Source organism: Lycium barbarum, chromosome 3 (assembly GCF_019175385.1).
Source record: "Lycium barbarum isolate Lr01 chromosome 3, ASM1917538v2, whole genome shotgun sequence".
Taxonomy (NCBI): Eukaryota; Viridiplantae; Streptophyta; class Magnoliopsida; order Solanales; family Solanaceae; genus Lycium; species Lycium barbarum.
In genome coordinates, this window is record NC_083339.1 from 16,475,658 (window position 1) to 16,501,343 (window position 25,686).

The 25,686-nt window shown below is 36.3% G+C and overlaps 1 protein-coding gene and 1 long non-coding RNA gene across 2 annotated transcripts; both read right to left on the reverse strand.

The window, feature by feature from the left end:
- Positions 1-1,907: 1,907 nt before the first annotated feature.
- LOC132630545 (probable glutathione S-transferase) lies at positions 1,908-3,056 on the reverse strand. The gene is made up of 2 exons (XM_060346119.1): positions 2,633-3,056; positions 1,908-2,361 (listed from the first exon to the last, which is right to left on the reverse strand). The coding sequence occupies exons 1-2, from the start codon at positions 2,939-2,941 to the stop codon at positions 1,987-1,989; spliced, it is 684 nt and encodes a 227-aa protein (XP_060202102.1). The 5' UTR covers positions 2,942-3,056; the 3' UTR covers positions 1,908-1,986.
- A 704-nt stretch (positions 3,057-3,760) lies between these two features.
- LOC132630547 (uncharacterized) lies at positions 3,761-21,577 on the reverse strand. The gene is made up of 4 exons (XR_009578602.1): positions 20,365-21,577; positions 4,758-4,902; positions 4,369-4,677; positions 3,761-3,952 (listed from the first exon to the last, which is right to left on the reverse strand). It is a non-coding gene; the product is annotated as an uncharacterized LOC132630547 (long non-coding RNA).
- Positions 21,578-25,686: the final 4,109 nt, after the last annotated feature.

The following is a 25,686-nucleotide window of genomic DNA, read 5'->3' on the forward strand; positions in this document are numbered from 1 at the left end:
TCTTCAAGGCATAATATAAATGAGCATTCTCGATAAGAGAACTCAGAGCTTTTGGAATTGACATAAATTTAGAAGGGAATCGCGAAATTTTAATGATCTTCTCTATCTGATGAATGGAGAGTTCGCTTTAAAAACATAGTTTTTATTACCAATTGAGAATATATACATCTCAACAAACAAAATAGAAAGGAAACTAACACGAACTGAAGTAAAAATGTATATTATACTAACGCTAAGCACATAATTCCTCCATTAACCTTTACTTGTTCATGGTAAACTTTTCACTCTCTTTAAGAAATAATAAATTATTTCATAATACCCATATTAATTGATATATAATCTTAAATTTTGAAAAATGATTTGGGAAATAAATAATTAATGTTAAGTTTAAAACATGAAAAAAAAAATGTTTTTGATATGTCAAAGTGAACAAGTAAAAAGTAAAAATCGATAATTAATATATATTGACAAGTAAAAATAAGTGGAGAAAGTATTTTATATTTATTATTTTGACATAAACCTCGGTTACAATTAGATTTTTTTTCTTTAATTTACAAATGCCAAGAAGACTTCATTCTTAGCCAAGAGTTTGAGCATTAATTAAGAAGCGGAGGTTGCCTACTCCCAAGGTCAGATCAAGAGTGGTGATTCGTTGACCAGAACTATATATTAAGTAATTGAAGCTATCCTACTGGCTTACAAATCTCCTGTATGTCACCTTGATTCCAAATATATTATATTGACCAAAGTCATAGATGGACCTTTAACTTGTCCTGATTTTTTATTTAGACCCCTTAACTGAAACGTTGATCATCTGGACCCTCGAACATAAGATAAAATGTGCCATTTGAACCCCTCGTGCCAGCTGGGCACACGCGTGCAGTGCACTGCTTTAAACAGAGCGTGAGTTGCCAAAGTTTTTCTTTTTTAAAAATTTTTAATCATTAAAAATTAATTTTAACAAAAACTCTATTTTAAAATCTATTTAAATAATTAAAAAAAATTGAAAAACCCAACCCATCCTCTCCGATAGCCCACTTCGCTGCCGCCACTGCCTCCGCCATCGCCACTCCCGCCGCTACTCCACTTCAAAATTTATTTAAATAAATCTCCAACAAAAAACGACACCATTTTTTTAATTATTTAAATAGATTTTAAAGCGGCGGCGGCGGCGGTGGGGGTGGCGGAGGCGGCAGCGGCAGTGGCGGCGGTGAAGTGGGCTATCAGAGAGGATGGGTTGGGTTTTTCAGATTTTTTAAAATTATTTAAATAGATTTTAAAATTAATTTTTCTTAAATTAATTTTTTTTGTTGACATGGCTTACATGTCACTGGTCTATTTTTCCATGTCACTGGTCTGTTTTTTCATGTCACTGCAAGTGGACTGCACGCGTGTGCCTAGCTGGCACGAGGGGTTCAAATGACACACTTTATCTTATGTTCGAGAGTCCAGATGGTCAATGTTTCAATTAAGGGATCTAAATGAAAAATCAGGACAAATTCAAGAGTCAATCTATGACTTTGGCCTATTATATTTAGTATAGATACATACAAGTAATCTAATAGTTTAACTATTTCTTCATATTGACTGTGAATAAAACTTAATCTCGATAAGATGACTTATGTGCCTATGTCACCCGCTATTTCATCAAATTATGTGACTTGCTTTTCTTGCTTTATTTTTTCCCCGATTCGATGAGGAAATTAATATGATGAATTATTGCATAATCATGGACCAACTACCAAATTAATACAGTAACAACACATGCACTTCCTTGTTTGTGACTAGTTGGCTAAGCTGACTTTTTCTAACAATTAATGCAGAATCTTGTCATTAATTCAGAACGAGCTTCATCTTATAGAACATATATTTCAATTTATTTTCTTTTCCAGACGTTTACATAATTGAATTTATAGAATTCGTCCTAGATATGCAGTTTTATTCCGACACATAATCCGAAACTTTATAAGATGAACGAGGATGTATTCATTTTTTAGCAGAAGTAGAAGCAGAAGCAGAAGCAGAAGCTGCAGATAGAAAAGCTTTGAAAAAAGCAAGCAACTCATCTCTTGGAGGTAGATATTTCTTGACTTGGCTGCAGTTAACATACTCATCTCTCCAAGCACAAAAATTTGGAAAATTTTCACTTGTGACTACTACAACTCCAGAGCCTTCTTGAAATAATCCTAGCCAAAGTCCCATAAAATTTGCAGCTACATCAGCAAACCCAAATTTGTCATTCACAAAGAATTTCTTATCCTTGAGCTCATTATCAAGAATTTTCAGCATCTCCCAAACTTCCTCTTTACCTTTTTCTTGCTCCTCACCTTCGCGTAAGAAAGTATTCACCATTGCTGCCGTCTGCATAACAACACTCAGAACTTAACAACAATAATGACAACAGTACGTCTCAACCTCAAGAAAGTTAGAATCGACTATATATATATATATATATATATATATATATTCTCATTAACAATGTTACTAACTCCAGTTAAATCCGTACTATTATCATACAAAATAATGAAAAGTATTCCATGCTCTCTATGGTTTCGATACAAGGCCTATAGTAAATGTACTTACGTAGCCAAATTATGCAGATAGGAATAAATAGCAAGAAGACGAATTTTACCTTATCATCAAGGAACTTAGCCCAGAAACGAGCTAAAGCTCGGTCATAAGGGTCTTTCGGCAGGATGGGAGGGCCTTCAAATGTCTCATCAATGTATTCAACAATTACCATAGACTCAGCAATGGGCTTTCCGTTGTGAATGAGCACTGGGGTTTTCTTATGAACTGGATTTGATTGAAGAAGTAGAGAGCTCTTGTTATTTCGATCTTCTTCAATATATTCATATTTCACTCCCTTAATCTTTAGAGCCCACTCAACTCTGTGAGTAAATGGGCTATACCAAAAACCTAGCAACTTGACTTCTGCCATATCACAACTTTGGTTATTGTTTGCTAATTTACTATTAAAGGAAATTCCGATGGTGGATCTCTCTTGAACTACGGACTTCTTTTTTATAGAAGGAAAAATCAATGAAATGTCTTAGCAACGAGGTGATTATTAAATTAATTCATGTTCCCAACACTTGAAAGACATATATACGTTAGCACTTAGCTAACTCTATTTTGACTCATCACCGACACATTCTCTAAAACGTTATGGTACTTTAAAGATTTCTGTTAGATTTTCATTAAAGTGTGGCAGGCCCATATATTACAAGTTGTTTGTATTTTTTATGTATTAAACTGTATAATTATTTTATACATATTACTATTTGGTAATAATATTTGGAGAAGTGTGTATAATTATTTTATACATATTTTTTGGTAATAATATTTGGAGAAGCGATCTAGATGATGTTGAATTTTTCGATGACTTATCTTTTGGTGGTAAGGATATGAACTCTAATTTTGGGTTTCAAAACTGGCTAGATATTTTAGCTTGTACTTTTTCCCCCCACTAATTTAAGCTTGTACTCACTCGATATAGTTTTGAAAAACCTCTACAAATATTTTTCTCTTTTATGATACTTTCAGGTCTACAAGCTCTTTTCACTTGACATGGCTAGAGGTAATCCTGAATTTCGCTGTAGTTATATGTATATAGCAAGTAAATATGCATGCGCTTCGCGCGGTGCTTTAGTCAATTTTTTAATCACAATTGTTAAGTGAAGTACTAACCTGCTACTCCTAACAATTATCATAAGCAAATCTCTTTTAGAAGTTATTTCACCAAATGTAAAAAAGTAGCTTCCGAAAATGCCATATTCAATAGCGGCAAAAACTTTATTCAACATTGAATAAAAAGAAAGGTAGGTTTGAGTCCAATTAACTCTAGCTAATCCTGGGCACATGGCCTTCCACAGAAAGCCATAGTATATGTCACGAAAGTAAGTTGTTCCAAGCACTTTGATCTGTTTTAGAGAATGAAACTCTTCATGACCTGAAAAGTGAAATTGAATGTTCAGTCCAGAAAGAAAAAGACTTAGTTGCAAAAACTCTCACAATATTTGAGGACCCTTTAATTCAATTCATTCCTTAGAAAAATGTATCTGTTGCATCTTAGTTTTCTTGTTTCTGCTACTTCTTTTGTCTGTGTAAGAGTTATATTTAGACAGTTAATGAAGGAATTATGAAAACACAGCAAGTTCGAGTTTGCACTGACAAAATTTTGATGCAACAGTCAAGCGACAACTACAGGCAGCACTATAAAGCAGTTAAAAATCGATGCTTATCAATTATGTAGGTCGGGTGTATCTTATCCAGACTTTGTGGCGTAATTATTTTCGATGCTTGTCAATTATGTAGGTCGGATGTATCTTAGCCAGACTTTGTGGCATAATTATTTTGTCATAATACCTGCTCAATAAAACTCTGAATAGTTGCAAGAGTAGTTTCCCTTTATCCAGAATTTGATTTCCTCTTATTCTTATCTATTTCCTTTGCCACTTGGTTCCGTAAATAAACGACCGCTGACGAAGATGCCCTGTCGCCGTTGTTACTATTGCCCATTGCCTTTAATTATCCGGGAACCTTGGACGCCTCCGCTGATTCTTTTGTTTCAGAAGTTCCGTTTTTCATCCCTTTTCAGTGGCATAAAGATAAAGTTGTGTAGAAGAATTTCAAAGGCGGGATGAACTTTGATCCCGTGAAGAAGAGTTTCAGATTCTATGCAGAGTGATGTCATTAGCAAGAACAGTGAAATAAGGGAGTTTTGGTAAAAAAAAAAAAAAAATCAATTGTCGTACCTTTTGCGGTACAAAATTTCCTTCAACCATTTCAGCTCACATATTGTCATTTCCACATAACGATATTTCATTGTAGTCTCGGGCTCTGCAAATGACCGAGACGTGGTGTGCTGCTTCTTAGTCTTCCAAGATATGGGTGAGTCACCTAAAGAGATAAACCAACGTATGAGTGAGTTTCGAGTCAAGGAACAACCGGACCAATTAGAGTCACACCATCCATAGACACGTAGATCACATTTGCTTCTCAATAAAATGACTTGTCTCGGATTTTTTTTTTCAAGTAGCGAACAACCCGTAAAGCTACATCTCAATGCTCTTATTTTTTCGGTTTCTGAACGAACTGAGATAGCATATGAACACAGTAGGAAAATTCTTACCGAGTGAAGCACAGATAAATAAGTCGACCTATCAATTTATGGTAGCACTCAAGGTCATCAAGCGCCCATTCACTAGCCAATGCCAGCCGATGACTCTGTTCAAAGGTGTTCTCATAGGCTTAGCACCTAACAACCAAACCTCCGAGATAATATTTTAGGCATATTTCCGTTGGCCAAAAAAGATGTCATCCGAATTTCTGGAGACTTCCACTGCCAAAAAATATCTCAATCTATCTAAATCCTTCATGTGAAAGCATTTGCCAAGATATGTTTTGAATTCACGGATAGCCTCGGGCTCATTTTAAAAGATAAGCACATCATCAACATATACAAGTACATTAGCTCGAACATCACCCTTTTGTTGATTAAAGAGAAAGTTCAAAGTATGAATGTTTGAAGCCTGCACACTTTTTCATCTCATAAAGGGATTTTCAAAGCCAAGTCCAAAACGGAGTAAGGATACACCCCTAAAAAATTAAAATTTTAAAAATCCCGAGAAAATTACAAAAATTGACATTTAATTATTATTTTATAAAATTTAACAATTACAAGAAAATTACGAGTTATTTACTTTCACAAATATGATTTGAAAATAAGATATGTATCCCGCTCCGTCTAACTTGGAAAAATTGTTAATTAAGACGACGTATGAATTACGGCTCATTTTGACCGCATTTTCACATTTTTAAATATTCTCCGGAACTATATCAATATTAGGCTTGTTTTAAAGCTAATATTTTAAATTTACGAGTTTTAAATTTTAATTAGCCTAAATAATTATTTTATTTAGTTATATGTGTATTTATAATACTTAGTCTTTATTTGATTTAAATTGGGGTGGGGGTGGGGTGGGTGGGGGTGGTTAAATTAAGCTTTTAAAAAAACTTAAAAGGTGAAAGTTAAAAAAAAGGGGGAATGAAATTCTGTAAAACAAGCTTTCACCACCCCCCCCCCCCCCTTTCTCCCCCCACACACTTCATTTTCATTTTTCACCCGCACCCTTTCTCGTTTTTGAAGGTGATTAGGGGGGCGATTCTAGGGTTCCACCTCCATGGCTATCCACGGCCATTTTTGGCCAGATTTTTTGAGGAGTTTTGTTCCTTATCACGAGTTCTCATGATTCTCAGGTTTAATTTCATTAGATTTGTTTTTTTTTCTATACCTAATTGAATCCTATTAAGGATGTTACCCTAGTTTCTTTTGTCTTATGGTTGCCATAGGCAGAGCCACGAGCTCTTCGCCATCTTGTGCCCCATAACACCCAATAAAAGAATCTAAGGGGGAATTTCCTAAAGAGATTCACGGTCGGAAACGATTTTGGGGATTTTATCCTATTTGGTACGATTTTAGTACTATTCGAACGGTTGGAATGTAGAAAATTTGTTCTATTAGTGACAAGGCATATTATCCTAGTATTTTCTATTTTTATTATATTTTATTTAAATTTTTAGGGTACAATCTATTAGATTTTTGTTGTATTCTGTGACTTATGTGAATTTCTGATTGGATAAGGTACGAATTAGTACAAATTGGCTGAAAATCTTGTTGTCCTTTACTGAAATTCAAATTTTTTTGTATTGTGGGAGAGAGAGAGAGAGGGGGGGGGGGGGGGGGGGGGGGAATCTGATTTCATTTTTGGGTCATTTTTGTCCCTAGAGTTGAAATTATCATGCTATAAATAGAATAGGATGGGACATTTTAAGGGGTCTGATTTTTTTATCAAAAAATTCTCTCTTAAAATAGCTACGGTTCGATTGTCACATTGATCTTCCTATCCTACTATTAAATTACTACTATTATTACACTATTGTACTGATATTATACCAAAAATACTATTACTACTTTGAAAAATTCAAGAACAAGGGGTTGTTTAAGGTTTTTGGGTGTTGGTGTTTGAAGTTTGTGATTGAACCCCTCATTTTGATCTTAGGTTGCCCTTCAAAAATGTAATACTTCATTCCATCCTTTATTTCAGTCCGGTTTTTGAATTTAAGTTTATATGATGCTTGTGCTAGTTGAAGATAATCATGTGCTAGTTGAAGATAATCATGTGCTAATCTAATCTTGCTCTGATGATTTAGTAGACATTCGATGGATTTGATGCTATCTGAAACTGTAACATGACTCTAGAACCTAATTTAGCTAATGTTAAGTATTCCTAGATCTTGTTAAGATGAGGAAAAGATTTATTTATGATAGAACTTTGGAATTGCCTCATGGATATTGATAAGTTAAGTATAGTTTAGTCATTTTGTTAAGTTTTGGCAAAATACAATTAGTCCTTGTTGAATTTGCCACTGCCTTATGGCAATTCTATGCACTGTGATCCTGTTTATATCTATCTTAAAATCACTAGATAGTTGAGGGATTTATTGTGAAGATTATGGATAGAATGTGTTTGTTTGTTGAGTTAACATGTCTCTAAGTTTCAAAATATGCTTTTCCAAGTTTGTTTCAATCCTGAATTTTGGAAAGCAGGTGATCCTCTTTCATTACTTGATCAAATATTGATTGTTCTAGAATGTACTTAGCAGTTCAAATTCACTTAAATTAGTATGCCAATCTTAAGGTTTAAAACTGGATTAATAAAAATTTCTTCTTTCTTTCAAAAAATAAGAATTTGTGTGTAAATTTGAGGTTCTGAGGCTTTGTGTAGCTCTGCATTTGGTTTTGTTTGAAAATTTTTAGAGTTTGATGTCAAAATAGGCTGAAAATAATATTTAGTCTTTAACATGTGTTTTGTCAAGTTAATTTAGGAGATTAAAAGATTTAGAAGTCAAAACAAAAAATGAAAATAGATCCAAGTTAATTTGTTGGGACTGATAGTTGCCACTTGTGAATCTATAGTGAATTGTGAATTTGCTTTTGTTCTTTTACTTGTCTTGTGTCCAAAGTCATATGAACTTGCTTCTTCATGATATGTATTCTTTAAAAATCAAGTCTCTTGATCACAGTTTTGAGAGTCAACAACATTTGGGAGTTTAAGGGTATGAGCAGTTTAAAACTAAGTTTAGGGGTAGTTTAAGGTTATGAATGCCCCCCTCTTAGAATTGCTTGTCTCCCCTATTTGTTTTGAAACAAGTTTGTGAATTATATACCTCCTCTTTTGTCTCTGTTTGGTGTTTGAACTATGTTAATTAGCAATATATCATCAATGACTCAGGGTAGCAGCATGTACCCTCTTTTAGTTTATTTCTGAATTTTCCTTGGACTGCCATGATCTTATTTGAATCTTCCTTTTGTTTGTGACTTACTATGTGAAAATATTGACTTATATTACACCTAAGATAGTGCCATGCACCCTTTTAACCTCTTAAGACACTGTTTAGATTAAGTGTGATCAGTTCCATCTGAAACACCCCTCTGTGTAATGTGACCAAATCAGACTTGTAACTAGTGCATCATTTAAAAAATTCTCAGTATTTTTGCAGGAACTGAACTTGATAATAACACCTCCCATTTAGTAATTGAGTCTTAAGATTGAAATTTTTTGAAAGATGAAGCTTGTCTTGGCTTAAGCTGGTTAATTGTGATGGTTTATAGATACTAACTTGCATTCATTTGTTGTAAAATCTTGAGGCTGGCTAAAGCTAGAATAAAAATTGATCCTTATATCAAAAATTGCCTCTGTGACTCTTTGCTAAGTAACTAGAGGCTTAAAATGAGTCAGGCATCAGTCTAACACATGAATTTCACCTATGTACAGTGATTAATCATTTATCATGTTAGCTATTAACTTCTAAAATTGGACAAATAAGTACTTGAAGTCCTCTGTGTGAACTGTGTGATTCATTTGGTCTATTTGATTAAATTGCTTGACTTTTTACCTAGATGAATCTTTTTTAAGATGTGAAACTTAGCTTTGAAACCTTCTTTTGGTAATTAGAACCATTTGGCATGACAGTTAGCCTTAAACGAAGTTAGGATTTAAAAGGAACCCTGGGAGAATTTTGTTCCCTTTGTTTGTTGAACTACTCTGACTTGAGGCTCCAATATCATACTTGTTTGATTGTTGTGTGTTATTGCTCAACTCTGGTGTTTAAAACTGATTTGAAAAGATAAAAATATAAATGATGCTAGACTTGTGTTTTGTGTGAAAGTTCCTTTAAAATTTTGGGAGTAGAGTTGGTTTACTTGCAACCCCTAAGTTGTTCTTGTTTGACCTTTGAAATTTGAGGCTCATCTATCATTGACAATAGGGGTGTGGGTATTGTGAGCTTGTTTCTTTGACTAATGTCATGTTGGTCAAGAGAATTTAAAGGAAGGAACTATGAACATTCTGAAGAGTTGAATATTGTATTTGTTTAGTCCTTATCTTGACTTTTCCCTCTTTGCTTATTTGATGATCTTATGATTCATTTACTGAGTTTAAAGGTGCAATAATTTTGCTGAAAACTTGCTATGAATTTTGTTTAACTTAGAGTATCTGATGAGTTAAGAAAAGGTAAAATGAAGTAGTAATCATGAGTGGCTTATGCCCTTATCCCTCTTCCCTTTCCTATTTGTTTGATGGTTCTGTTCACATGATCCTATTTCCTTCATGCCATTTAAGACCTAAACTTGCACTTGAGATTAATACTTTGCACCTATTTTGGTCCCTGTTGGAATTACTTGAACTGTTTGGATGCTCCTATATATCTAGAGTTTTGTTATCACTGTGTGTGTGACCTCTACTTGTACCTTAAGCTCATATGAGCAGCCTTAGGAGTAAGTTTGAGGCTGAAACACCACTTAAGACCTTTACTAATGTTCTATGCAATCTGTTTACCTGGAAAGGTGTTTGGTTATTTCTGTAACTGGGTGAGATTTGAGTCCTCTGTGCATTTCCAGGAAATTAACTTATTGTTGAACCCTTATTTGAGATTCTTTTTGTGAGGTGTTGCAATCTGTCAATTGCCAAAAAATAGCTTTTTTGAACCTATTGAGTGCTAATTTGGAAAAAATGAGACTGAAATAGTTCCCACCACTTGTTAAAATCAAAATCTAGCCTAGAAAAGTGACTTTAGGACTTTGATATTACTCTGTGACATTCTTGTTTTAACTTGCTGGTGACTGACCCTGAAATTGTGTATTGCTAAGAACTCTTAATTGAATGACTTAGCCTTAATTAGTAGCTAAATGCTTAATTTTAGAATTATTGGAATTATGGGGGTAAATTTGAAGAATACCTGGGTGATCTGAGTGGGTATTTGAGGAATATATACGCTGAGTACATAGGGTATATCAAGGTATACAGAGGGTATGCCCCTCAGTGGGGTTTTCTCTCTATTTTTACAAGTATATTAGTAGTACATCAGTAGTATATTGTGTATATCATAGTTTTGACACTTAGGAAATTTGAGAAGAAAATTGAGTGATATATTAGTGTATATCGCAGCTTGGCACTTAGAAAATTTGAGGAAAAAATAATTTTGGGCCTGCTGCTTGGGTCTGTCACTCGCATTTCGCATCTAGGCTATTATTATCACTATTTTGGGCTTAATTCTTATATGGACTATCTGATTATCCGCTGCTGCTAGTTTTAATATATGGGCTTGGCCCAATAATGTTGTAGTTCATTTTTTGACTATGTAATAATCATTGTAGGCATTAGTTTGTGTACTTAGTTTAATTTATGAGTGTATTCTAATGTTTTGTATATCCGTTTGCATCCTTGTCCACCCAAACCTATTGTTGGGGCTCACTAATGTATCCAGATCGAGTCTACCATCTTGGAGCAAAAATGGAGGGTACGTTTGGACCCGAGGATTACCCTAAATGCATAACACATTCTTATTGGGCTTGGTCGGCCCAATTCCTTATCTCTTTATTTATGAATTTTATATTCCAAATTTGAGTATCTATTTTATTTATTGGAACCTTTAAAAGTTATTTTATAGTTTAAGAGTTGCCAAAAACTTGACTTTTTCAAAGTATTACAAATTGACTCGAATGAAAAGGATATGACTCATACAACTCTCCAAAAATTAATACTATTTCGCAAGCATGGGAAAAAAACTGATCGTTTTTTTATATTTGAGGACTAAAATGATTATTTTATGAACTTGTGGACTGTCTTGGGGACTTACGGACTATATGGACTGATTTGGACTTTCAAAACTTGGACTATCTAAAAAAGACTAAAATTGGTTTAAAATTGATAAAAAAATAAATATAGTTGACAAATGGATACTAATAGTATGCCTTAAAATATTTTCTACACTTACATAAAAACTCTTTAAAAAACTTACAACTTAAAAGAGTGGGCTTATGTGGTATTCTACCTAGGTTAAAGGCCTTCGGGAGTTAGCCTAGGTGTTTTAGTCCGCAACCCAAACGCCCAATTTTGGGTAAATTTTTACCACTTTCGTTTCTTGAAAATGCGATATATTTTGTATGAATGATTAAACTCTTTGTTGCGGAAATATAAGCCAAAATATTTTTTCACTATAAACAATCCATATCTACAAAGGCATACTGTTAGAACCCGTAGGTCAACCGTATTTTATGGATACTTAATACCAGGGTGCCTAACACCTTCTCCGGGGGATCACCATAACCCTTAACCATACTTTGGTTAGATTAGGTTTCTTTTAAAATTTAGCCGTTTTAAATGAACCATTTTCGAATTGGTTTTCTTAATTTCCTAAAAATTAGGTGGCGACTCTAAACAATATCCATTTAGAGCACCATCACGTAGATGTATATTTTTCCCTTTTTCCCGGTACGATTGACAACCGTACTTTTCTGGGACACTTTTCTTTTTAAATGAGGCAAGTGCAAATCTGAATCAAAAAAAATATTGACCCACTATAGATGGCGACTCTGCTGGGGAATAATTTAAAGTTCTAACCATAAGGATTCTAATAATTTATGTGTTTGTATGATATAAATTGTCTAAGTGATGTAAATTGTTTATGTGTTTAAATTTTCGCAAAATATAACTGTCATTCATGCATGCATACTCCGCCACTCTCGGCATTTATTTTATATTTTTCCAAGGGTGACGATGCGAGATGAGCAACGGTTATACCTTCACTAAAAACCTTTTTGCTATATTCTTTGGAGGTCTCTAAGGTCGAGTGGGCATGCGGTCATCCCACAGCCTTAGAGAGCCCACCCCCAGCTTGTCTGCTTGGGTAACCTGTGTCGTTCGCTTGAAAAATCACTCTAAAATAATTAGCGTAGAGCGAAGCCTAATCCTTACTGGTATAGCGGATGCTGACCATACTCTGTGTTCAGATGGTGTAAAAAGCTGATGTGCAGTTTGATATGATTGTGGATCCACCACTAGGTTTAGTGATGTGGTGGAAGGTTTGACTAATGATCAGAAGAAAGAGTTAAAGGGTTGCATAGGGCATCTACCCTCGTTGATGAATATGACTGGGGATCCGGGTTTTGCTAGTAATCATTACTGGTTATTGGGAGAATGACAGAATGGTGTTCAGATTTGGAGAAATAGAGATGACTCCCACTTTAGAAGAGATTAAAAATGTCTTGGAAAGCATAGGAAGCGCTAACAGGTCCAAAAAGAAGTTAGCTCAAAATATCCTCATCCCTCACAAACCTACCCCAAAAGAAATCAAAGACATGTTTTCTATCAACAAAGCTGATTGGGCACATGGACCCACTATAGCCTTTAGAAAGTTATATGGGAGGTATTCATCCAAACAGGGGTACGAAAATCACATTCTTGAGTTTTCTTCACTCCAATCCTGTGAAGCTAACCAAACACTAGCCTTTATTACTTGCTTATTGAGAACCATGGTATTTCCACTAAATGCCTCCGTAGCTATTGACACCCAGGTTTTCTTTGTTGCCCATGCTGTTCTAAGGGGTGTTACAACGAATGGGCTTACCAAATATTTTGACATCATTCCTATTATCCTATCAGATATATATCGAGCTTTGGGAAAATGCCGCAACCATTATTATTACTTCCAGGGTTGCAACCTCTTAGTCTAATGGTGGATACTAAAACATTTAGATAGAAATAGTTTATCTTCCCGCCGAGATCCGGCCCTAAGAGAGGATGATTTGGGAGTCGTCGTTGTGCCTTGTAGGGTCCAAGGTAAATGAGGATGGGCTCACATCTTTTCCAGGTTGAGAGAAGAACATATCTTGTGGAGAGTACTTGATTTTCATTCCAAGACTGTGTGTGTTAAAAATCGTAAGTGTCCATATTTACCTCTGATGGGCATTAGGGGAATTAGACCCTACGCACCATTGAGGGTACTTACACAGTTTGGAATGAGACAGGTTATTCCTAATGCAGGTAATATGGGAGAGTTTGTACGATATTATGAAGAAGGTTGTATTGAAGGTATAAAAGATGCTCAGAAAGATTGGAAGAATGTGATAAAGGAAGATAAGGATCTAAACAATCCAAGTCATGATGAAAACTACTACGAGTGGCTTAGGGCTGAGCTAGCTGGTACTGCTACTCCAAGACCGTATCTGTACAAATTTCCCGGGATAGGGCAGCCGCAAATGCAATTAATGAAACGACGGATGGAAGGGAGAGAAATGGATCATCAAGCAAAAACAGAATATGACCAAGAGATAATTAAGAGTTTGACAGATGAAGCGGATGCCTCATTGAAGAGCTTGGAATGGCTTGACACTTTTGTTAAGGAAGCCATAGATACGGGGACATCATTGACTGATGATCAGAGAGGTCAATGGATTGGGACAACATTGATGCCAGCCTATGTAGCCATTCAGACCGCCATTCAAAGGGCCAAAAAGGCGCGAGATGATAGAGGGCAGATTTCTGTCCATGGAGGGGACTTTTTCTGATTATTGCATTTATTTTAAAAGCCTTGTAATCCCACTCGGTAAAATACTATTAATGAAAAGCACTGGGATTTTTATTTTTGGGAACAATACATTTGTTTACATATGACACAATTCTGCTTCATACGCTAGTAGCCTCGGAGAAACGAGGTATAGGAAAGCGAATTATGTATTGTCTAAATGCTTATTTGATATAACTGTTTTATGTGAAAATCATATATATTGTTGAAACTCTTGATTGGTCCACATTCCGGTCACTACCCAAAAGAAAAACCAAGTAAATAACCCTTAAAACAAATTTCGCTCCACTTTTAAAAGGTTGATTTGCTAATAGGAAAGGGAGACTCCAGACAGCATGAGTGCGACTTCTCCTTACGTCAACATAGTCAGTGACGATGAGAACATAAAGTGAGAAAAATCGGCAATGGGACGATAGTATGGCCCCGGCTACCGCTAGAATGAAAGAAGTTGTCCAAACCACTAAGGCGACCACTGAGAAAAATGAAAGAAGCTGAAACTCTGCTGGTTTATGTTGATGAGCTAACTAAGAAACACCCTGCCAATTCGGTAAAATGGGGAAAGACACCCGACGTACCACTTGGGAGTTATGTCCCACTCAGTCAACAAGAAGGGCCTAATCCTATACCATATGGAGATGATGAACTACTTATCCCCAGTCTGAAAGTCTATGGAGACCTGTGCGAGTCTCCGCTCGAGGAACCTCTAGTTTCATGCACAATTATCCTCAAGGGCACGAGATCGCACAATTGGGATACGCCAGTAGAAATATCTAAACAAGAACTCTTAGAGACTTTAGGGAGTTTTGGAGTATAGGCACAAAGCCCAAATATGTTGCCACCGTGTGCTCCTTCTATGATTTACAGAAAGTGCCTCTACCACCGAAGTCAGTCAGACCATATAGCCAATGAGTGTGAATCGTTGGAAAGGAAGCTTATCCAATGGATTGACCAAGGGAGAATTAGCCAGTTATGGGGGCCCCATTCTTTCCTGACCCATGACCAAGGGAAATATCATCCAGAAAGGATATCAAAGGCTAGGTTCTGGAGGAGCGACTTCTCTAAATTCGAGGAGTCATATGCCAGGATCCACTCCCTACTTTATAGTGTGAATAAGATAAGAGCAGTGCCGCAAACCTATCAGAGTCTCCCAGGATCTCCAAAATAAAGGGTTTGCGTGTATCATCATGGCTGCCCTGGCCACGACATTGAGAAATGTGTGGATTTCAAGCTTGAATTGGAATGCCTCGTGAATGAAGGCCATGTTTGGATTGTCATAGGAAGACAAGGATAGAAGACAAAGACGAAGAAGATAATGAAGACAATGAAGACCTACTTAGTATAGTTGGGTAGAAGAACATAAATGTCCCTTACTGTTTTCAATAAGATGGAATATCCCTTTCCTTTTTTTTTTTTCTAAACGGAACCACGCCGACCTGATGTCCCGTTGGGGATATATGGGAATCCTATTTAAGGCCTGGTCAGGGTAGAAAACTATGTTTCGGGTAGCATAGGAAAAAACCTTTTCTGTGTATGCTTGAACTACGGATGGACCTGATTTCCCTTTGGTGGGATACGTAGGCAATCTATTTAAGACTCGTTCCTTTTATAATAAAAATTAAAATTCCGCTTAGTACAGGATGGGTAGAAGCAAATTAACCATGAAGACCATTTACCCAAAAATCAATATTCCTAAAAACACAAAAAGACTAAAATAACCTTGGAATGTGAATCAACCAAGAATTGAAATAAAATATATGAATCTATGTGCTATAAACTGCAAACAACGTGATATCTTGTGTTTCGTGCTTAAATCTAATGCTAACTTGGGGGGTTTTTGAGTTGTTTTCTCTTATAGATAGGGGTCAATTCGCTGGCATCAGTTACTCGATCAAAGGCTGACGCAGCGTCCTTAAACCCTCAAGAAGAAACCATGCATGAAACTCCGCCACCGAACAGAACTGCTTTAGTCGAGGGTACCCCAACAGCTGACATAGTTGGAATGCCTTTGGAAGAGGCTGTTAACCTGCTGATGAGGCAATTGGCTGAAGCTAGAGAAGAAACAGCCTGCCTGAGGGCCGAAAAGGAAAATTCTACTAATACTGAGGCTAGAAGACCTCCACCCATTTTCCCGAATCTGGATTTACCAATCCCTGAACATTTCCCACAAACCCAAACTGGGGCTAATCTTCAAACCCCGTTGTGATGAAACACCACCCATGTGGGGAATTTCTCTCACCAAATACAGGCTTTCCAAACACCCGCTCACGCTACAAACACAAATGCTTATCTCCTGTGATCCACCCCGTATAACCAAATGTCACTTTTCAAGACCACGTCACCTTTATTGACTCTTCTCGAGAACTACAAAACAAGGAAATGTTCTTTGAGCAAGAATAGACAAGATCGAGAAGGAGATGGGAAAGAAAATTGCTGAACTAGAACATGGCTCTAAAAAGAAAGAAGGGTGCGATACTCTGATTTGTGCATACATCCAGACCTGGATCTACCAGAAGGTTTTAAAATTCCCAAATTTGACCATTTCAATGGGTCGAGCAATCCCAGAGTCCACTTAACAGCCTAATGCGACCAGTTGGTCAGAAATGGTGGAAACGAAGATTTGCTCATGAGGTTGTTCAATCGAAGTCTATCAGGAACATCCATGGAGTATTTTATCTCACAAGACATCAGTCGATGGAAGACATGGGAAGAGATGGCGAGTTCATTCATGGAAAGATTCCGCTTCAATGTGGAAAATGTGCCTGATCGCTTCTCATTGGAGAATAATTCGTCAAAAATCGAGAATATGCCAGTCGCTGGAGAGACAAGGCGGCACGTGTGCAACCACCCATGACTGAAGCTGAGCTTGTAGCTGCATTTATACGGTACCAAGAAGCTGATTATTTTGACAAAATGATAGCTATGGAAGGGAATTTCGTTACAGATTTACTCGCCATTAGGGAAGATATCGAAGATGGCCTCAAGACCGGCAGGATTGTTAGTGTATTAAACAGATCAGGTGCGTCTGGCGCCGCAAGTGGAAAAAAGAAGAGAGAAGAAGTAGCTTATATTTCTAGAGCTACTAGCCCAAAAGGCCGAGGAAAGGAGGTAACCCACAAAACTCAAGACAACTACCAACCATCTCCACCAGCCAACTATATAACCACTTCACCCCAGTATAGCCCAATGTATGTGTGCTACGCACAACCTGGCTACCAAGCTCCACAACCAAATTATCAAATGCTAGCACCTAACAAACAAGCTCCACAACCAAATTACCGAATGCCAGCACCCAATAACCAAGCTCCATAAAATCAGGCTTTCCAAAACCAGCCTCCACCAGCAAATTATGAGGTACCCTAAAAGAAATATAGGAGAGTATTCACTCCTTTTCCAGAATTAAGGGCTAGTTTGTTCGCCAAACTAAGAGACGCTGAGCGAATGAATGTTGTTCTGCCAAAACCTGCTAGCCCCAATGATCGATGGAACAGGCCAGACTTCACTTGCGCCTATCATTCTAACCAAGTTGGACATACCACCGAATATTGCATAAAATTAAGGCACAAGCTACAAGATATGATTGACAATCATGAACTTATCCTAGAACCAATACCTCCAAATGTGGACACAAACCCCCTCCCGAAGCATGGAGGGAATTAAATCCACATAATAGAAAGAGGTGATGAATAAGAAGAGAGCCTTGCCATAATTAGCCCAGATATTGAAGGGTTAGAGAGCACCGTCATCTCGTTGTTCTTACAAGAGCGAAAAGAAGTGTTAGGCCCTTTGACAAGGAAATCTGAGATGCCCCAGCTGTCTGCTATAGCCAAGAAAGAGCTCTTCGTACTCAAATATCCCTCAATAGTCGCTCGAATTCAGAACGAGTCGTTCGTACTCAAAACATCAGGACCAGTTGAGAATGCACCTTTTGTGCTGGTGTAATGACCCGTCTGGTCGTCATTTAATACTCCACAAACCCATGCCCAATTTAGGTCTAGGATCGTTAATAATAAGCCCTATGGAGTGTTTCAAGGGTTAACAGTGGGAAAAAAATTAATTCCGAATAGAATTAGAAAATTGCGGGCCAGGGAAGGAAGCGGATCGCTATAGCGGTCAAAGGACTGCCATGGCAGTACCGCTATAGTGGCAATTCAACCGCTGCAGCGGTCCACGTGAAGAAGTGACCACATTTTTGTCCACTTAGTTTATTTTACCCTCCTTTTTAATAAAAGACTCCCAAAGGCTGCTCCTAGGTTTCCATATGAAAGAAAAACCCTTGGCCCCAAGAAAAAGACACCCTTCTATTTCCTCCCCGCGATTCCCTACGACTATTATCTCTCATGGATTCGAATGAAGGGTAGCAAGACGAGCAATTTAGGGGGAATAAATTAGTTGTTCTTCAACGAGGTAGGTTATGGTTTATTTGAGTTAAGCTTCGATAAGCGAATAGTATATACTTTTAGAATTGACGAGAGACTACATGATTAGGTCTTCAGACATGGAGTTTGGTTGGACATATTCTATAATGTAACTAAAATCATGTGTAAATAGTAGCTAGGGTAACAATGAATAGTTATTAGTGGAAGTGCTATTCTCACTGAGAGTACTTTGTGTTTAATTTATGCATCCTCCTTAGGAGTGGGTGATTTTCGTCTTTGTTTCCGATTGTATTGAAATATTCACATGGCTGTCGTTCTTGTAAATAAGAGATTTTTATTGAGAGGACCGAGTAAGTTGGATTAGCACAACGCTCATCAAGGGCATGATTCATGACTCGTTTGATTTATTACATCATCGCATTGCATTGCATGGGATTTGAGGAGATACATGTAGCCGGAAAGACTGAGTATGGGAAATTGTGTTATCTGATCTTTTGGTCATTGAGTTGGATATGAGTATTCTATATGATATGGATTCGCGTCCGAGGTTCTTTCCGGAGCGGAGGATTTATGGCTCGGGTCCGAGAAGTGAATCCGGAATGAGTGGTACATGGAGACTATGGGTCCCCTGCAGGTTATGACTACAAAGCAATGACATCAGTTAGCATGTATGTACAGTGTGTTAGGCCCTTGCATCGCATTCTGCATTGCACTACATCTCATATTTCTATTTTATGCATGTGTGTATTACCGTCGCTGATATTTCTTACTCATCTTTATGATTTCGTTGAGACTGTGTATGGAGGGGTGGTGAGGGTGTGATAACCGTTATTGAGGATCTTAAGGTTCATTGACTTATCTGCTTATCTTATTGACTTTATATTATGTTGCGTGAACTAATCTTAGTAACCTATGATGCTTACCAATGCGTGTGGTATACTGATACTACTCCTGCTATGCCTTTTTTGGGTGTAGATATGTTGCAAGTTTTAGTTGAAGTTTTGTCGTGTGGATTTATTATGCATTCTCCTACAGCCTCGTTCATCTCACTCCCGGCAGAGGCTGTGTCATTTATTTGTCTTCCTATACTATAGGAGCTCTTGTACTTGTTTAGACTAGATCTCGGGAAATTCTTTTCAGTTTTATTGTATTTCAAAACAGAGTCTGTTATACTCCATTTTAACCGGAGTCAAAATGGTCTACAACATTCCGGTAATTCAGGGGTTAATTAAAGTTAAGGAGTCGCCATCTAATTATTTATGGTGAATTAGGACACCTAAAGTTAATAAAGTAATTGCCTAAAGTTACTCCGTTTTAAAGTAGACGAAACATAAAGATTCTAGGTAAGGATTCAATTAATCTAAAGGGAAGGTGTTAGACACTCTTTAAGATCCGTTAAAAGACGGTTAACCGGCCGAACTTAGAGTCAATTAAAAAGGCTAAGTATAAGTGTAAAATATAAGTATTAACCTATAAAGTAGTTGATTTAAACTATAAGAAGAGTGGGAATTAAACAGATTTGCATTTGAACATACTTGAAAATAGTGTGTAGTTTAGTATTCTTTTCCACTAAGACTCAAAACCAAAAAAAGACTCCAAGGTACTTAATCCATTTGAATATTTGATTTGTATTCGGATACGGAGAGATACGATCCTGCTCAATTGGGTTTAAAAATTAGATTATCTACTATACAAAGTCAGTTAAACCGTTTAACTTAAACCAAACTTAAAAAATATGTTGACCTCTAATGGATGACTTGGAAAAGCAAAGCTGACTATTTTAAAAAATATAGAAGTGGCTAGAAGCCAAAAACCATTAGTCTTAATTCTGTTAATGCAGATGACGTCACTTTGAGCAGAATAGCAATTAAGATTTAAAAACAAATCAAATTCTCATATATTAACTACTAACCAATGTCAATTTCAATACTAAAGTAAGTACATTAACATGAAACTATGGACAGGTGAGAAACTGATGATTTATTAGTCCTAAGAATAGATGATGTAAAAGAAAGAAACTACATAATTAAGAAAAGTAAAGTTATTAGCAGCTAATTACCAAAAGCACAGCGGTTTGCCGTTTGACCCCCTCTCTTCGGATGTATTTCAATGGAAAGAGAGACAAAAGATGAAGGAAAATGAAGAGGAAATGCTGGTCTCGAATCTAGTGGCAACGTCGAGTCTCAAACCGAGACTCTTCGGCTCCGATGTTCATGCAAACAGAGAAAAAGAAAGAAGAGGTATAGGAATTAGAAAGAGTAAGATAGACTTAAAAGTGTACGAAAAAACATAAGACAACCACATAGTCATTATGCCAAAGTCTCCTTTACAACAATATAATTCCTGCCTATCACGACATAGCTCAAAACATGGGCAAATAAAATAGATGATAGACACTAGAATTCAAATTCAGACAACCCTATATATATCCCTTTTTATAACAATACTTGGGTATATGATATACAAGGAATTATGTAGTTATTACTCCCATGCCATGAACAATATTTCAACTTGTTAGTTATCAAATGGGACTCCATTGGTTATAAACAAAAGCTACCAGACGAACAACTACATGTATCTCATTTTAACGTTGGGCAAGTGAAATGATACGGCTCATGAACATGATATCCAAAACCAAGATATAAATACCTTGTTAGTAATGTTTATGGCCAAAATGTAATTCTTAAATTATGAACTCTATACAGATAATATGAAAATCTAATTCATGGTCTCTAACAACTTATCCAAAATAGAATCTTCAGTCAATTTGCAAATTCCAACTATAGCATGATAAAAATTATAAGTATTAGTTTAGATATAACCTTTTTGTGGTGCAGTGAATAGGACGTCGGACCTTGAATCTACTCTCTCGTTATGAACAGATTCGAAACTAGACACAAATGAGTTCTAAATTATCTGTCACGGTTAAATTCCAACCGAGACAGAAAGAGGAACTCTAGAAATTTAAGGTTCTTAGAGTTCAAAATGTGTAGAGATTGTATTTGGGGTGGTGGTGTTCACATATGTTAAAACCTTGGTTTCGGCTGAAGAGTTAGAGAAGTATTTATAGGAGAAAGTTAGGGTTAGAGTTTGATTTCAAAATTAAAAAATTGGACCAGAAGAGGGTGGTCACGGGATTTGGTTCCAAAGAGCCGTTGAACATTGAAACTCTGCACAAAAAATCAAAAATATAAAAGTTCTTTGGCCTCTTGTGTTGACTGAATCATTGAAGATAAGAGAGAGAAGATTCTTGTACCAAAATGGAGTGACATGCTATGTCTATAGTAGGTAGAGTTTGAATTTTACCTCTGAAAAGGAAAGAGGCATGAACGGTGCTAATGCTGGTTTGGAATTAGGTTTAGGAAGTTATGAAAGAGGCCAAAATATGTGTATGTTGGGTTTCAGCTGAGTGACATTTTGTTGGGCTGTTCTTGTTTGAATTGGGCCCATTTTTAGGCTAATAGGTACACGAATTGGGCTCATTTTGGATGTGAAATGTGAGCTGCTGATGGTCTTTGTAATGGGACATTTTTTGGCCTATTTTAGGATTTAAACCTCTTTTCCTTGTATTTCTTTGAGCTTCTTTATATTATCAAAATGAATATTATATATATATATATATATATATATATATATATATATATATATATATATATATGATAATAATAATTTAGAAATTACCATTAATAAGGTGTGATTTAACATGATAACCTTATTATTAGTGGATAAAACATAAGTAAGGTAATAATATAGCAAAAATATTATCCAGGTTATATCTTATGATTAATACGTAATTAGTAAGTAGCGATGTACAAGGTATTAATAAATAATAATACTTTAATAATAATAATAATAATTATTATTATTATTATTATTATTATTATTATAATGTAGTGATAGTAAAAATAAGATATTTAGTTTATTAATAAATATTAGAAGCTCAAGAAAATGAATTGGAATAAAGGAGGGACAAAATTGGTTGTCAACAGCTTGCCCCTCGTTGAGCGGAGACGATGTAAGAGTTTTTGGGCAACGAAGTTGACATAATCGGCAATTTTATCCCGACTAACAAATACGACCATGGGCAAATTAGAACAATATTGGTATAAAAAGGACTATGTGTATGAAATGTTTTGAAGATTATGAGGTATAAGGGATGTTAGAAAAAGTTTATGGGTTGAAGGGATGTTGAAAAAGATTATGGCCGAACCCCGATTTCGAGTTGCCTACATATCTCGGGCTTCATGAGAATCAGGCCATGTGTAGTTCGATAGTAGCGGGTGATGTTGACACTATTTTTTGCCCCAGTGTTGAATTATTATTAGATTAGGGTGTTGTGAAGATTGGTGGAGTATTGAGATGTTGGAAAGATGTTGGATGAGTCGTGATTTATGTATAGGTATGACCAAACTTTTAAGCGCAGGAGGAATGTAGTTCGAATTTGAGAAGAGTACTACTATAGGATTTGTGGCCTTAAGGAGTTGAAGACACGTGACAAGAATGTTTGAGAATAGACGTATGTTTATAGCCTTCTAATTATAAATGCGGCGCGCAACACACCGATGAGTAGGAATCTACTAGACACAATGTAGATTCTCAAAAATTTCCCAGTGTTGAGTTATGGAGACACTGGGATATAGAAAGGGATACAAGATTGTGAAAAGAGTTGATTGAGTAGAGTTTTAGCTGTGGATATGAAAGAGAATTTGGATAACCTACGTATCACGTGTTTGTGGACGTAGGCGGAGTTGAGTTTGAGAGTAGATCCGTGACCTTTGCTTGTGAGTTTGATATTCCTCTTCAGCATATTGCCCCAGTTCACTGCATAAGAGAGAGTTCCACGTTGCGCTGCTTCTATTATAATTAATGTGTGTGGGTTGTATTTTCTATCAAAACTTAAGGTAAAGTAGTTAATGAAGTAAGATAAAGTAGAATGTAAAATGAAATATAAATTGAGATAAATGTAGAGTCGTATGGCTAGGAAAATGAAAATTTGATGAGTCGAAGTGATGTCTCTATTTTCAAATTGGAATCTTGATGTGGTTTGCTCAACGAATGATATGTTGTAATTTTTCAAGCAAAGTTACCTAAAATTCATGTTATCGTCGTTAGTAACGTTTGGAGTAAAGTCAGAAGTGTAAAATAGTATAAAATGATAATAATATGTGTATAAAGACAAGGATGAAGCCGTGTGGCCGAATATTTTATCTGGTTGTCTTCAGGGACTTGAATGATGCGTGATGTTTATGCAAAGACTTAATAATCTCTCCGGTTATCGAACTTCAGCCGTCTTCCGGGACTCGATGACAAATGATGTCTGTAAAATTTAAGGTAAAGTCATTAAAGTAGGTAAAGTGAATGATAAAGTAATTGATAAAGTAGAGAGTAAGGTAAGAGTGTAGCCGTTTGGCTTATGCAGATGAGGCTGTATAGCCAAATGATGTCTCCGGTTGTCTTCGGGGACTTGATGATGAATGACGTCTCCGGTTATTTTCGGGGACTCGATGGTAAATGATGTCTGTAAAATTCTAGGTAAAGTCGTTAAAGTTGGTAAAGTCAATGATAAAGTATAGAGTAATGTAAGAGTGTAGTGGTTTGGCTTATATAGATGAGGTTGTATAGCCATATGATGTCTCCGGTTGTCTTCGAAGACTTGATGATGATTCTTGTAAAGTTCAGAGTAAAGTCGTCAATAAAGTCATAAAGTATCCTATTCGAGGGCGGATGAACCCAACATGTTCTATTTGAAGGTGAATGACCCGATATATCCTATTTTAGGGTGGACTAACTCCATGTGTCCTATTTTAGGGTGGACGAACCCGATATATCCTATTTTAGGGTGGACGAACCCGATATGTCCTATTTTAGGGTGGACGGACCCAATATGTCCTATTTTAGGGTGGACGAACCTGATATGTCCTATTTTAGGGCGGACGAACCCAAATATCCTATTGAAGGCGGATGAACCTCAATGTCCTATTAAAGGCGAATGAGCCTAGCTTCTACAATTGTCCTCAGGGTGTGACGTTGATTTGAGGTCGTGATAGGCCAAATTAATGACGTCTTCGATCTTCGACTCGTAATCTCAATGTTAATTCACTTTCGATCTCGATAACCTTCAAAAATAGGTGTATTTCTTAATAAAGTCATAAAGTTATTGTGATAAAAATAAAATTAAAAATAAAGTTAGAAACAAAGTTGTTTGGCTTTTAAGGCAAGGCCACGGCGAGCCAAATGACGCTTTTCGGCCATGATTGATAGACTTGATTGTTGATCTTGCTGTCTTTTTATTCCTGCACTCAAAGAAAAATTCTTAGTTTGGGAGGGGGGAGTTGATTCGTGTTGATGCAAAGCTTAACATTGTTGGTTCTCTGTTCATCCTGTTTCTTCGGACCTTGTGATCTCCGTTTAAGTCTTGGTAAACGAATAGTAGTGAAAGCTTTTAAGAAAATATAATCATTTGAAAGATATGTATGTAAGTATATGTATATGGGTTGTAAAAGTTTCTACCAACTTTAGATCGTGACACTTCCGAAACAATTGAAACGTCCTGTGTCTTCATACTTCTTATCTGGTAACCTGAATCGGGTGTAAATTGGCCATGTCTAATTTTTCCTTATCCATGTCTTCCCAAAAATTTACCCCAGTTTTGGCTTAGAGAGGGTATACTAAACTTACGTTGTGGTGAGACCAAACATTATATAGGTTGCCTACGTATCCCGCCAAGGGAATCAAGTCAAAACGTAGTTCCGTAAGGCACATAAAAATGGTTTGAAAAATTTCTAATAAAGGGACCGAACCCAATGTGGATTGCCTACGTATCCTACCGAGGGAATCAGGTCAGGCGTAGTTCTCCTTACATACAAATAATAAGGATTTTTGGATTTTTTTGCTATAATGCAACCGAACCTATGTTGGCTGCCTATGTATCCCGCCGAGGGAATCAGGTTAGCGTAGTTCGTAATTACATTAAAGGGAAGGTTACAAACTAAGCAATCTAATCTAGTGTTGTCCTTTGATTTCTTCTTGAATTGATAGCCTTCCTACTTGTGTCATTATCCATCGGCTATTTCAATTTCTTCCAAGTGGAATCCTGTCTTGTCCTCAAATTTCTCTGTTATTCTTTCGAGATGTATGTTGTCTTCTCGTTCTTCATAATCGTGTTCGGCACAAAATTTTTATTCACTCGTTTCATTATATGTCACAATCATAAAATTGGCAGATTTGATAATTTATATACTAAATAAAATAGAAAATGAAAAATAATAGACAGTTAAGGAAATAAGAAATGCATTCATAGATTTTGCAATTAAGCTTCCAAAAGATGAGGCAAAGCAACAAAAAGTTTTGGGCACAATTCAGGTCTCAATTTTTAAAATCG

Coding starts and splice junctions, on each gene's coding strand:
- LOC132630545 (XM_060346119.1), bottom strand. CDS start 2,941: ATGGCAGAAGTCAAGTTGCTAGGTTTTTGGTATAGCCCATTTACTCAC. Junction 2,362..2,632: donor CTAAGTTCCTTGATGATAAG/GTAAAATTCGTC, acceptor GTTGTTATGCAG/ACGGCAGCAATGGTGAATAC.